This window comes from Aegilops tauschii, chromosome 4, assembly GCF_002575655.3.
Source record: "Aegilops tauschii subsp. strangulata cultivar AL8/78 chromosome 4, Aet v6.0, whole genome shotgun sequence".
Lineage (NCBI taxonomy): Eukaryota > Viridiplantae > Streptophyta > Magnoliopsida > Poales > Poaceae > Aegilops > Aegilops tauschii.
The window spans coordinates 29,318,194-29,332,865 of NC_053038.3; the positions used below are offsets into that span (position 1 = coordinate 29,318,194).

General features: G+C 45.4%; 1 protein-coding gene across 2 annotated transcripts; it reads left to right on the forward strand.

The window, feature by feature from the left end:
* The first annotated feature begins 1,617 nt into the window (after positions 1 to 1,617).
* Positions 1,618 to 5,733, forward strand: LOC109780005 (uncharacterized). 2 transcript variants are annotated; one of them, XR_012181270.1, is made up of 5 exons: positions 1,618 to 2,188; positions 2,269 to 3,106; positions 3,197 to 4,205; positions 4,493 to 5,295; positions 5,408 to 5,733. XR_012181270.1 is itself a non-coding variant. In XM_020338600.4 (3 exons), exons 1-3 carry the CDS (start codon positions 1,710 to 1,712, stop codon positions 3,296 to 3,298), a joined length of 1,419 nt encoding a protein of 472 aa, XP_020194189.1. In that variant the 5' UTR covers positions 1,618 to 1,709; the 3' UTR covers positions 3,299 to 4,454. The 2 variants fall into 2 exon arrangements, 1 of the variants encoding a protein (XP_020194189.1); XM_020338600.4 differs by lacking the exons at positions 4,493 to 5,295; positions 5,408 to 5,733 and having other exon boundaries at positions 3,197 to 4,454.
* The last annotated feature ends 8,939 nt before the right edge of the window (positions 5,734 to 14,672 follow it).

Here is a 14,672-nt window from a genome sequence, read left to right on the forward strand (position 1 = left end):
CTGATTTATATTAGTACTTTTAGGCAAACAGACTAATTTATATAAATGACCAAAACTAAGAAAAATTGGAGCTACGTTAACCATACCGACCCATTTCAAGCTGTCTTGAGGCGATGCGTTCTTGTGTCGGTACAAGCCCCGATCTTATTTGGTGCCCTTTAAAAGTGTACGCTGGAGTTTGATTGTTGGTTCAGCGAAGCTTCCAGGAACGGTTTTAGGAAGCTTCTGGAAGCTTTCTGTCGGGTTTTTTTGGGCCTGTTATGTTCATTTTTTGCATTTTTTTTCTTTTATTTGTCATTTCATTATTCTTCTATTATCTTTATTATTTTTCTTATTTTTTAAATACAAGAACTGTTTCCCAAATTCAATTCTTTTTAAAATTTGTGAACTTTTCCCCAAATTCGTGAAATAGTCTTAAATTTGTGGAAAAAAATCCCAAAATTGATAAGAACTTTTTTCAAAATTGATGAACTTTTTCAAATTGATGAACTTTTTTCTAAAATTGATGATTTTTTATATACAAGAACTTTTTTAAAATGTTGAAATTCATAATTTTTGTGAACTTTTTAATTCACATATTTTATTACTTAAAAAAATCTTGCACTTTTTCAGAAGTTAATGGTTGAGCAGCCAACGAGTTGCGCATGAGCATGCTAATGGGTTGCGGACCGCGGGCTTTCTATGAGGACGCTAGTATCGTGATCGGGTGGTTGAGGCACGGATTAGGACTTAGGAGCACCCCGATAGAAGCGAGACATAGACTTGCCGATTGGAGCGGAAGACATTAAGCATCTTCTGTTCAAGTGTAGCCGGGCAAAGCCGTATAGCAAGCACTGGGTACTCGTGACTTATTTGAAAAAACTTGTCTTGTTCATCGTCCAGGACAGTATGTTTTAGAGGAGTTGTTGTATTGAAGCCTTGATCATTCACTGATTTTTGGGACAAGCCCCACTGCCAGAGCTTGTTGCGGTGTCCTTTGGTATTTATGGTGGGAAAGGAGGCAAATTAGCCGTGATATTCGGGTGCAGTCCCAAAAAGATCTGTGATGGCAATCAAAGTGTTATCCTCATATTCGAGGTCTTCTGCAGTTCCTAATGCAAGGGTGAGAAAGGGGAGATGGGCTCCACCAAGGTGATTGTGTTAAGATAAACGTTGATGCTTCTTTCGATCCAGACATTTTTACAGGTGCGGTCATTCGTTATAAAAAGGGAAGTGTAATGCACATTTGGATATGGTCCAAGATGTTCTTTCGACTGAAGCTTTGGCTCTCAAGCATGCCTTGTTCTTAGCTGAATCTATGGGTTGTAATAGAGTTGTTGTGAGCTCTGATAATAGTGAATTAATAGAAATTATGAAGAATGAGAGGCCTCCTACAGGTATTGCTGCAACAATTTTTCAAGATTGTTTTTCAGAAAATTGCTTCTATACCATCGACATCCTCTGCAATGGCTTATTTGCCATCCAACAAAGCTTCAGTGCTTATATACCAAGTACAAACAAAATCTATTGCTTATTTGCCATGGCTGTTAGTCTCCCGTTACCAAGTCTCTATTTTCTTGCAAAATCCAATTTTACCCTCGCTGTAGATTAAAAAAAAGACAACTCGCCCACGCACCTGACTCTCCACGAGACCACGACTCAACGCACGCACACCTGACCCTCCCCATCCCCACGCACGCACGCGCAGCGGCAACCTCCAGCGAGCGGCAATGGCGGAACCGCCGCCGGCGCCACCATCGCCCCTGTCGCCGCTCCACCAACCCCCGCTGTTGCCGCAGAATCTCGACGCCGCTGCGCCTCAAGGCTTCTCTCCCACCGCATCTTCGACCCTATCCAGGCGACGCCTAATGGCGGAACCACCGCCGCCGCTTCCCCAGCCCCTGCCGCACGGTCCCGCCGCCGCCGCCGCGCCTCTATCCCTCTCGTCTACCGCGTCTTCGATGGCCTCCGCAAACGGGCTAGCAGCAGCAGCCTCTCCCAGCGTCCATGTCGCCCAGAACCCTGGGATTGGGGATTCCGGCGAGGTGGAGAGTAGGGCAGTGGCGCCGACGGCCGAGGCTCTTCCCAAGATCAACTCCTCTGTGGGCGCACTTGCAGCAGCCCCTCCGCCCCAGATTTGCATGCCCGACGAGGAAGAAGGCATGGCAGACGAATGCGACTCAACCTCTCTCTCTGCTATTTGTGCTAGGTAATTTCTTGGGCTCTCTCTCTTTTTATGTAGTTTTTGGTAGGAGAATACACAATTGACATGGTTTGCATCATCCACAGGATGATCCAGTCTTGTACTTACACAATAGAGGTCAAGGTTTGTGGCAGTGAAACAAAAATCAATGGGGATTCGACATTTAGTTGGCAGATTATTGAGGGTACTAGGACAAGTATGAAGGATTTGCTGGCTTGTATTGCTGGAACTTCTTCTTTTGCTTTATGCTCAAAGGATAATATAATTCTTGAGTATGTTGATTCCATTAGTGGCAAACATCTCTCTGTGTCAAATGATGAAGAATGCATGAAAATGTTTGACTGTTTTGAGAAGAATAGAAGTGGCCATTTGATCATCAAATATTCTGAGAGAAGTGATAATGTTGATGTTCCATGTACTCCTTCGAACCAGACACCATCTATAGCACTACCTAGTCAACCAAGTAATGTCATGGATGAAGCTAGTGTATGCCTAACAAATACATATCTTAACAATCCCCATGAAGAATATGAACATGTTGGTGTAGATGAGGAGGACCAATACTCAATTGGCAGTGTTGGTTCCGATAGTGATGATGAGGTCGGAGAAAAAGATATACCAAATATTGATTATGTTGAGGATAGCAGCGATGATGAGGAATGGGTTACGGAAGATGCTAGACCGGATGCTATTCTAGAAATTGCCTATGACAAAGAAAACCCGCCAATGCATGTTGGCGCAAAGTACCCCAACATTGAAGAGCTTAGGTTGGCAATTTCTACATACGCTGTAAAGAAAGAGTTCGAATTTAAGGTTGAAAAAAGTGAACCTACTCGATTCAGGGCTTATTGTCGCCAGGCGAACAAGACGGGCTGTAAATGGAGAATTCATGTTGGGAGGTTGGATGACCGAGAAACTATGGAGGTATTTTAGTTGCATAATTTTGTTCAATGATGTTTTGTTATAAAATGCAGTTGACTGACACTATTTTTTCCCATTGTTTATTTAATGCAGGTCAAAGTTCATGTGCAGGAGCACACATGTTCTAGCACAAAGAAGAAAAAGAAGCAGAAAAATGCTTCAAATGCATGGGTATGTGAGAAAGTCATGGACTAGGTAAAAGAAGATCCTAGTGTTCGGCCGATGGAATTATGCAGGAGGTTAGTAGCCAATTAGCTACTGCTGGTGCTATTGACGGGCACAATTGGTTGTACCCTGTAGTCTATGGAGTTATCGACTCGGAAACTACTGAAAGTTGGGTGTGGTTTATGGAGAAGCTTCGTGAAACTATTGGCTCTCCCCCCGGTCTAGCTATATGTTCAGATGCAGGAAAAGGGATTGACACTGCAATCGAACAGGTATTCGGGTATGCTGAACATAGAGAATGCATGTGACACTTGGTTCTGAACTTCAAGAAAATATTCCATGGTAAAGTTTTTGATGATCATTTGTGGTCAGCTGCTTATTCATGGACTCCTCGAGGGTTTGACTATCACATGGCAGCCATAGAGGAGAAAATGGCTGCTGCAATAGCATACTTAAACAAGTACCACAACAGGCTATGGTCAAGGAGCAAATATTCAACCTCCTCAAAAGTGGATTATGTGACAAATAATTTGGCCGAGTGTTTCAACAACTGGATCTGCAAGCACAAAGGTTTAATGTTGTTCCAGCTCATGGACAAGATAAGGAGAAAGATTACGGTTAAGTTTGAGAAGAGGAGAAGCTAGAAAATTTCAAGGTCGGCGTATACTTCCAAGTGTCATGAAGGAGTTGAATGACATAAGGGGGCTGGACATTGAATATGAGAGAATAGATGACATGATTGCAGAGGTGAGTGAGAAGGGTGATAAGGTTTTTGGGGAGCGCTCAGCGCGACTACTGACTACTTCATCACGGACGCCCCGGACTCCGACGACTACTTCCCCGACGACAACTTCTTCCCCGACGTCGACAACCTTCTCGACGACATGGCTGGCGAGGACACCGACCCCAAGTCCAGTGCTACTGCTCCTGCTGTCCCGTACGTGTTCTTGCTCTTTTTCTGTTAGATGTCCTCTCGCAGTTCTTTGCTCTAGTGTCTGTCCTACATATGTTAGGTTCTACGCCATATATGCAACCTGTTCTACTATCTGCTTTAGACATGTTTAGTTGCAGTTCATATATGAAGGTGTTATTTACCTACTCTCTGTCAGATTGCATGACTACTTTTATCCATGTTATATCAGTCATGCTTTATCTAATATTTCTATTAATAAAATCATTTGGTAAATTGCTCATTTTTCCAACAATCCAAAAACCTTATTATAGGCAATTTACCCCAAGTGGTTTTGTTGCTTCCATGAGACCTCCTATGTTTGAGGGTATCCACTATAAGAGGTGGCGCGTGAGAGCAGTCTTATGGTTTCAAACCATGAGTTGCTATGACGCCACTCTTGGCAAACCTGAAGGGGAGCTTGGTGCCCAACAGGAACAAGCTTTTCAGAAAATGGATACTCTGTTTAAGGCTGCTCTCTTGAGTGTTCTTGGTGAGAACATAGTTGATGCGTATGCGTCAATTGACAATGGAAAAGATATGTGGGACGCACTCGAGGCCAAGTTTGGGGTCTCGGATGCTGGCACTGAGCTGTGCATCATGGAGCAATTCTATGATTACAGGATGACTGAAGAGCGCTCCGTGGTTGAGCAAGCTCATGAGATACAGTCATTTGCTAGAGAACTTGAGCACTTCAATTGTATGCTACCAGACAAGTTTGTTGCCGAAGGTATCATCACTAAGCTTCCTCCTTCGTGGAGGAACTTTGCTACCTTACTGAAAAGGCGAGAGCAAAGGACACACGTGCTCGAGGTATTGAGGGAGGATCTAGTGCCAATCTGGTACAGAAGAAGAACTTCCAGCCCCACAAGTTCAAGAACAAGGGCAAAGCAAAGTTTGATGGGAAGAACAAGGCTGTGCAACACACGAACTTCAAGAAGAAAGGTGTTTGTCATGTGTGTGGGGATCCTGATCATTGGGCTCCTAGTTGCCCTAATCACTATGACAAGCGTCATCCTGGGAAAGGCGGCAAGACCGCTAATGTTGTCATTGGAGACACTAACATGAAGGATGCTGGGTATGGTATATTTCCCACTATTCTTTCAGTATGTCATTCCCCTGATTGGTTGATTGACACGGGTGCTAATGTGCATGTATGCGGTGATATTTCCATGTTTTCGTCTTATCAGACCACAGGGACTTCAACCGTGCTGATGGGCAATGGTTCAAGTGCTTTTGTTCGTGGTGTTGGCACGGTCGATCTGAAGTTTACTTCGGGGAAGATCGTGCGGCTGAAGAACGTGCATTATGTCCCCTTCGTCAATAAAAATCTTGTTAGCGGATCTCTTATGTGTAGAGATGGCTACAAGCTTGTCTTTGAGTCGAATAAATTTGTAATATCCAAGTATAGAACCTTTGTTGGTAAAGGCTATGAGTCAGGAGGCATGTTTCGTTTATCCTTGTCAGACGTTTGCAATAAAGTTGTTAATCATATTTGCAATAATAGTGAATCAAATGTGTGGCATTCACGTCTTTGTCATGTTAACGTTGGTTGCATGTCACGATTAGCGAAGTTGAACTTAATCCCTAGTTTCACCACTGTCAAGGGATCTAAGTGTCAAGTTTGTGTGCAAGCTAAGCAACCTCGTAAGTCTCACACGACTGCGAAAATGAGAAATCTTGCACCACTAGAACTCATACATTTCAGATCTATGTGAAATGAATGGTGTTTTGACAAAATTTGAAAGAAATATTTCATGACGTTAATTGACGACTCCACTAGATACTGCCGTGTGTATCTTCTGAAATCTAAGGATGAGGCTTTGAACTTTTTCAAGATCTATAAAGCTGAAGTGGAAAACCAACTTGATCGGAAAAATCAAGAGGCTTAGGTCCGACCGTGGTGGAGAGTATTTTTCCAATGAATTTGATGCTTTTTGTGCGGAACATGGTATAATCCATGAGAGGACGCCTCCCTATTCACCTCAGTCAAATGGGGTGGCCGAAAAAAAGAACCGTACTCTAACTGATTTGGTTAACGCCATGTTAGACACATCGGGTCTCTCCAAGGCATGGTGGGGGGAGGCGATATTGACTGCATGTCATGTCCTAAACCGAGTTCCCACAAAGCATAAAGAGATAACTCCATTCGAGGAATGGGAGAAGAAAAGATTAAAACTCTCTTATCTACGAACCTGGGGTTGTTTGGCGAAAGTCAATGTGCCAATTCCAAAGAAGTGCAAGCTTGGACCAAAGACCGTGGATTGTGTTTTCCTGGGATATGCTTTTCATAGTATTGGTTATAGATTCTTGGTTGTAAAATCTGAGGTACCTGACATGCATGTCGGTACGATCATGGAGTCGAATGATGCGACTTTCTTTGAAGATATCTTTCCCATGAAGGATATGGCTACCTCGTCTAATCAGGAGATGCCTAGTTCATCAAATCAGGAACCAGTTATAATTACCGAACCTGCCATTTCGATGGAACACTTTGAAAGTCCTGTGGAGGAGAACAATGAAGTTCCTACTAGGAGCAAGAGACAGAGAACTGCAAAGTCCTTTGGTGATGATTTTCTTGTGTATCTCATAGATGACACTCCTAGTTCTATTTCAGAGGCCTATGCATCTGAAGATGCTGACTACTGGAAGGAAGCGGTTCGTAGCGAGATGGATTCCATCTTGGCGAATGAAACTTGGGAGATAACTGATCGTCCTTATGGGTGCAAACCTATAGGATGCAAATGGGTATTCAAGAAGAAGCTTAGGCCTGATGGTACTATTGAAAAGTACAAGGCTCGGCTTGTGGCTAAGGGTTATACCCAAAAGGAAGGTTGAAAGATCGAGGATGTCGCCTAGAGGGGGGGTGAATAGGCGCTTTAAAATAATTACGGTTTAGGCTTGAACAAATGCGGAATAAACCTAGCGGTTAATTTGACAAGCACAAAACCTACAACAACTAGGCTCACCTATGTGCACCAACAACTTATGCTAAGCAAGATAAACAACTAAGTGATAGCAAGATATACGAGAAGAAACAATATGGCTATCACAAAGTAAAGTGCATAAGTAAAGGGTTCGGGTAAGAGATAACCGAGACACGCGGAGACGACGATGTATCCCGAAGTTCACACCCTTGCGGATGCTAATCTCCGTTTGGAGCGGTGTGGAGGCACAATGCTCCCCAAGAAGCCACTAGGGCCACCATAATCTTCTCACGCCCTCGCACAATGCAAGATGTCGTGATTCCACTAAGGGACCCTTGAGGGCGGTCACCGAACCCGTACAAATGGCAACCCTTGGGGGCGGTCACCGAACCCGTACACTTTGGCAACCCTTGGGGGCGGTCACCGGAACCCGTCAAATTGCTCGGGGCGATCTCCACAACCTAATTGGAGACCCCGACGCTTGCCCGGAGCTTTACACCACAATGATTGAGCTCCGAACACCACCAACCGTCTAGGGCGCCCAAGCACCCAAGAGGAACAAGCTCAAGGGCACCAAGCACCCAAGAGGAACAAGCTCAAGGGCACCAAGCACCCAAGAGTAATAAGCTTCTCAACTTGTAACTTCCACGTATCACCGTGGAGAACTCAAACCGATGCACCAAATGCAATGGCAAGGGCACACGGAGTGCCCAAGTCCTTCTCTCTCAAATCCCACCGAAGCAACTAATGCTAGGGAGGAAAATGAGAGGAAGAACAGGAGAACACCAAGAACTCCAAGATCTAGATCCAATGGATTCCCCTCACATAGAGGAGAAAGTGATTGGTGGAAATGTGGATCTAGATCTCCTCTCTCTTTTCCCTCAAAAACTAGCAAGAATCCATGGAGGGATTGAGAGTTAGCAAGCTCGAAGAAGGTCAACAATGGGGGAAGAACACGAGCTCAAAAGATAAGATCCATTGAGGAAGAAGACCCCCTTTTATAGAAGGGGAAAAATCCAACCGTTATGTGCTCAGCCCGCACACGAGCAGTACTACCGCTCCACGAGCGGTACTACCGCTCTGGCGGAAGAAGCAGGGAAAAGGAGCAACCAAACATGAACCTTGGGGCGGTAGTACCGCTTATAAGCGGTACTACCGCGCACCCCAGCGGTACTACCGCTAGAGGAGCAGAACACGGGACCAAAAATGCAGTAGCGGTACTACCGCCCGACCGGAGCGGTACTACCGCTTACAGGCGGTACTACCGCCCATCGGGGCGGTACTACCGCTTATAGGCGGAACTGCCGTGCCTTACTGCCGTGCAACTACTGCAAAACTCGACACGAAAAATGCAAGACCCAAAATCGAGGCGGTACCAGCGCGGAACCGTAGCCGTACTACCGCTTATGGCCATAGGCGGTACTACCGCTTTGGACAGCGGTACTACCGCTTGGGGCGATAAGCGGTACTGCCGCTCTGGCCGCGGTACTACCGCAGGGAGAAAACCAGAACTGCCATAACTTCTTCATATGAGCTCCGAATTGAGCAAACTCAAGCTTGTTGGATACAAGACGATGAGTAGCATCAAAACAACGACTGGTTATAGTAAGAAGAGGCAGGGGAGGTATGCCAACAAATAGAGGAGTGAAACCTCCAACCTAGAAGAACCGGCATAACCTCCAACATCGAAAACATCATAGAAGATGCGAGTGAACTCTGTTTTCGATGAACTCGAGCTTGTCATCAAGATGACCATAAGCTCCAAAACTCACAAAGAGAAGAACCAAACAAGAACCAACAAAGATGATGCAAGGATGCAATGGTTTGAGCTCTCTATGAACGATACGATCAAGCTACTCATCGAGAGCCCCCCTTGATAGTACGGCAATCGATCCTATAACCCGGTCTCCCAACTACCATCATGAGACCGGTAAAATAGAAAACCTATCAAGAGCAAACCTTTGCCTTGCACATGGTCCACTTGAGCTAGATGATGACGATCTTGACTCCCTCAAGTTGGACCACCTTTCTTGGTTGTGTTGGCTCGATGAAGACTAGTTGATTGCTCCCCCATACTCCACTATGGGTGAGCCACTCTTCCGCACATCTTCACAAGTCCATTGTCACCACAATGGACGGCAAGCTTCAAGCATTTGATCTCTTCATGATGCTTCACTTGAACTTGCACACTGCAACATCTTCACAAGTCCATTGTCGCCACAATGGACGGCAAGCTTCAAGCATTTGATCTCTTCATGATGCTTCACTTGAACTTGCACACTGCAACCTAACCCCACAAAGAACTCTCACGAAGATCATGGGTTAGTACACAAAGCGTAATTGACAATGCTTACCACACCATGGGATCGCTTGATCCCTCTCGGTACATCTTGTGCGCTTTGTGTGTTGATCAACTTGATTCACTCTTGACTTAGTCTTGATCAACCTTGACTCTTTCCAACTCTCTTCATTTGGATGATGTCTTGAAGGTAAACATGAATGATCACACAATCTTCTTCTTCAAGACATGCTTGCAATAAGCTCTACTCTCACATGACCAATCTTTGGATAATTCCTTAATAACACCTTGGTCACCACATAAACTCCTTGAAACCAACACATGGACTTCAAGAAATGCCTATGGACAAATCCTTCAAATATAACTCAAGGCAACCATTAGTCCATAGAGATTGTCATCAATTACCAAAACCAAACATGGGGGCACCGCATGTTCTTTCAAAGGTGAAGACTTCTTTGATACTTACTCGCCTGTGGCTCGACTGACCACTATTCGAGTTCTACTCACTAGCTGCCTCACATGGTCTTCTCGTTCATCAAATGGATGTTAAGACTGCTTTCCTAAATGGAGAGTTGGACGAGGAAATTTATATGGAACAACCAGATGGGTTTGTACTAGATGGTCAGGAAGGAAAAGTGTGCAAGTTGCTGAAGTCTTTGTATGGACTCAAGCAAGAACCTAAACAGTGGCATGAGAAATTTGAAAGAACTTTAACAGCTGCAGGCTTTGTTGTAAACGAAGCTGACAAATGTGTGTACTATCGCCATGGTGGGGGCGAGGGAGTTATCCTTTGCTTGTATGTTGATGACATACTGATTTTCTGAATGTTATTAAGGAGGTCAAGGATTTCCTATCTCGCTGTTTTGAGATGAAGGATTTAGGAGTGGCTGATGTCATTCTGAACATCAAGTTGTTGAGAGACGATGATGGTGGGATTACATTGCTTCAATCTCACTATGTGAAAAAGATCTTGAGTTGCTTTGGCTATAGTGACTGCAAGCCCTCTCCAACACCATATGATGCGAGTGTGTTACTTCGAAAGAATCAAAGAATTGCTAGAGATCAATTGAAATATTCTCAGATTATTGGCTCGCTTATGTACTTAGCCAGTGCTACAAGACCTGACATCTTTTTTGTTGTTAGCAAACCGAGTCGGTTTGTCTCAAAACCAGGAGATGTGCATTGGAAAGCTCTAGAGAGAGTTTTGCGTTATTTGAAATGCACTACGAATAATGGAATTCACTACACCGGGCACCCAAAGGTGCTTGAAGGGTATAGTGACTCAAACTGGATCTCAGATGCTGATGAGATAAAGGCCACGAGCGGTTATGTATTCACTCATGGAGGTGGCACTGTTTCTTGGAAGTCTTGCAAGCAGACCATCTTAACAAGGTCAACAATGGAAGCAGAACTCACAACACTAGATACAGCTACGGTCGAAGCAGATTGGCTTCGCCGGCTCTTGAATGACTTATCGGTTGTTGAGAAACCTGTACCGGGTGTCCTTATGAACTGCGACAATCAAACTGTGATCACGAAAGTGAGCAGCTCAAAGGATAACATGAAGTCATCAAGACACGTTCAGAGAAGATTAAAGTCTGTCAGGAAAATGAGAAACTCCGGAGTTATTGCATTGGATTATATCCAGACGTCTAAAAATCTGGCAGATCCTTTTACTAAGGGTCTATCACGTAATGTGATAGATAATGCATCGAGGGAGATGGGTATGAGACCCACAATATGAGTTGTTCACAGTGGTAACCTATTCTTTGTGATCGGAGATCTCGTGAATTAGATGTGGAAGACAAGTTGTTGATCAACTGAGAGGAGAGTATCATTACTATTAACAATACCACTCCATGAAGATGCAATACTCTCCTAATCTGCATGGCAGGTTGATGTATATCTTAATGTGTTCTAAGTGGCTCATTGAAGCAGAGATGTCGTCCTGCAGAACATCTTTTGAAGAATGCACCTATATGAGTCTGATTGTTAAACGTCGCAATCTATGAGAGTAGGGTTCTCTCTAGTAAACTCATGAAAAGTCTCGGAGTATGACGCATAAGCTCCACCTGCGGGGAAGACCCACGGTAGCCACGTATCGGTCAAGGCTTTATGTGAAGTTAGATTCGCAGAAAACTTGTAGTTCAAGGTCCAGTCCACTGTTCAAGTTGCTTACTAGTGTAGCATAGAGTTTTAGGTGGAAGTTCAACTTAACAGTCTCCACTTCAGTACCGGTATATAAAAAAGTGTTTTGGAACCAAAGGCAAATTTTGTGTGCCTCTGGGATCTGGTGGGGGATTGCTGAAATTTTGCCTATTTTGGGCCTAGCCCAATAGCAGTTTCATAAATTCCTAATAAATCCTAGAGGCCCACGCAGCCCATTCGTGCAAGGCAAGAGGTGAAACTAAAGTTTAGTCCCACATTGCTAGTTTAGAGGGAGTTGGACCTCTTTATAAGGGAGGTTCTTTCTCCACATGTATGAGGATGAGAACAAGACGGACATCCACGCGCGCTCCTCCTCTGCCGCCCGCCTCGCCACGCCACGCCACGCCTCGTCACGACGCGCCGCGGCTTGCGGGAATGAGCCGAGCCGATGTCTAAATTTTTGCCACGCACGACGGGTATACGAAAGGTCACGCAGGAGCTGAAACGTTTTCTGTAGTGGACACTGAATTCGAACGGCGCGCCTCTTCGGCCGCTGCCTGTTCGCTTCGTCTCCCTCCGTTGCTTCACCTCCTGTCGCAGCCTGTTTGCGTCCCTCTCCTGTGCCTATAAAAGGGAGGTTGCTCCTCCCAGAGAGACGCACCAGAATCTCTTCTTCCTCTCGCCACAAGTTCCTGAGCATTGCGCTGCTGCTACGTTCTTCCCCATCCCGGCTTGCGGCGTGCACCGCAGGTCGGGACAGTAGGCCTCCGGAACCGTACCTTTTGAGTCCTGTACGGGAGAAGGGTGATAAGGTTTTTGGGGAGCGCTCAGCGCGACTACTGACTACTTCATCACGGACGCCCCGGACTCCGACGACTTCTTCCCCAACGTCGACAACCTTCTCGACGACATGGCTGGCGAGGACACCGACCCCAAGTCCAGTGCTACTGCTGCTGCTGTCCCGTACGTGTCCTTGCTCTTTCTGTTAGATGTCCTCTCGCAGTTCTTTGCTCTAGTGTCTGTCCTACATATGTTAGGTTGTACGCCATATATGCAACCTGTTCTACTATCTGCTTTAGACATATTTAGTTGCAGTTCATATATGAAGGTGTTATTTACCTCTCTCTGTCAGATTGCATGACTACTTTTATCCATGTTATATCAGTCATGGTTTATCTAATATTTTTATTAATAAAATCATTTGGTAAATTGCTCATTTTTTCAACAATAAACTCGCCCGCTTTTTCATGCCTGGATCAGCCAGTTTCCTGCGAAACGTACATGTATATTCCCGTGTCGGAAAGGAAAGGAAAGGAAAAGAACAGTGCACGAATATTATTCCTCGTGCTCGTGCTCTTCTCGCGTTTGTCTCGACCGGCCGGCCGGCCACGACTTCACTGCCGCCGTTTTCCCGGATGATTCCGTGAAAATGCTGCCCAACAGCCCAAATACCACAGACCACGGCCAGATCGACCAGAAAACTTCACGGAAAACCACCGGATCAGCCGTCATTTGGGGGGCTAGCGTGTGTGTCGGCCGAGGCGTCGGGTTTGCACGTTTTGCCCGGATCAGCCGTCTCCAGGTGAAATGTGCAGGTACATTCCCGTTTCATCAATCATCAAAAGGACAAAGGAAATAAACACTACACGACGGTTCCTAAAAATGGAAGAGGAAATTACACTGCACGACAATTCCACGCGTGTGTACCTAAAAATAGAAAGACCGCTCCTCGTGCTGTTCTCGCGTTTTGTTATTGGTCGGCCACGACTTCACTGCCGCCGTTTTCTCGGATGATTCCGTGAAAATGCTGCCCAAGTACCACATGCCACGACCAGATCGACCAGAAAACTTCACGAAAAAACACCGGAAAACTGCGTGGTATTTTCCATGCACGCGCTCTCCCTGCGCTATATATGCAGTTCACCACGTTCGTACGAGGCCGTACCAAAAGTCCAGAACTCAAAAGGTGAAACCCACAAGAGATCGAGCTGTTGCCATGGCTTCCCGTGCCACACCGTCCAGCTGCTCGGCGAGCAAGCTCCTCCTCCTCCTCGTCCTTGTGTTGGCCGCCGCTGCGGCGCACGGCGTGGCCGCGGCGAGGCCGGGGCCGGGGGTGGCGGGCGCGGACGACGGAGGCGCGAGCGCGAGGCTGCTGTCGGGGCCGGGGGCCTCTTGCTGCACGCACGATCGGAACTCGGAGGGGACCTCGTGCTGCCCACATAGGCCACCTCCGTAGTAGCCCACTGCAGACTGCGCCCGAAATGCGTGGAGTAAATTATTTGGTTGTTGATCGTTCATTCATTCGTGTACAGATAGAAATCAACCGTGTATATTTATTCCTTCTTCTTTGGTTTCTGGTCGTTGTTTATTTCTGAACTACAGTAGCAGTGTCTCTCGTTCAATAGGAGAACCATGTATTGTAAGGTGTCAGAAGAGTCTTTGTTTTCATGGTATCAGAAGTTTGTAGAATTGTCTAGCTAATAGGAAAAATATTCCTCCGCGGATATATACTTCTATATTGTCTAACTATAACATGATTAATGATCTATGTGTGATTTGATTTGTATCCCCTCCGTCAAAAGACATTTATTTTGGGATAGAGAGAGTACATGGCTGGTTATGAGAATTTCTGACAATAGCTCTAAACTACACACAGCTAATTGATGCATACGTGTCATCTCGTAGTGCATCAGTTACCTCCGGAGATTGCATTAACCGTTGAAAAAACGAACGTCCTTGCAAAATCTAGCACTTCACAGCTGCCAACAATTCCATTTGAAACCACCACGGCACATGGCAAATCTTTTGTTTGCCTCTCAGAATTTCTGAACCGCCTCACCCGAAATTTTCAAAGTGGTTACACAAATTGTGTCACTGGCAATGAAGTAGCCTCAGATCCTCATAATGCTATTCGTTCAATCTGATTAAGTGATCTGAAAATTGCCACCTTAATTAGCCTTGTCTATTTATACTCCCAGCTATCCCACATGTTCACTCGAAGCAAACTTCACTCCTATCATATGTTCTAAGTGAAAACTCCGCCTCCTTGTGCTAATTTCAAAGGGCTTTCTACTCCAACCA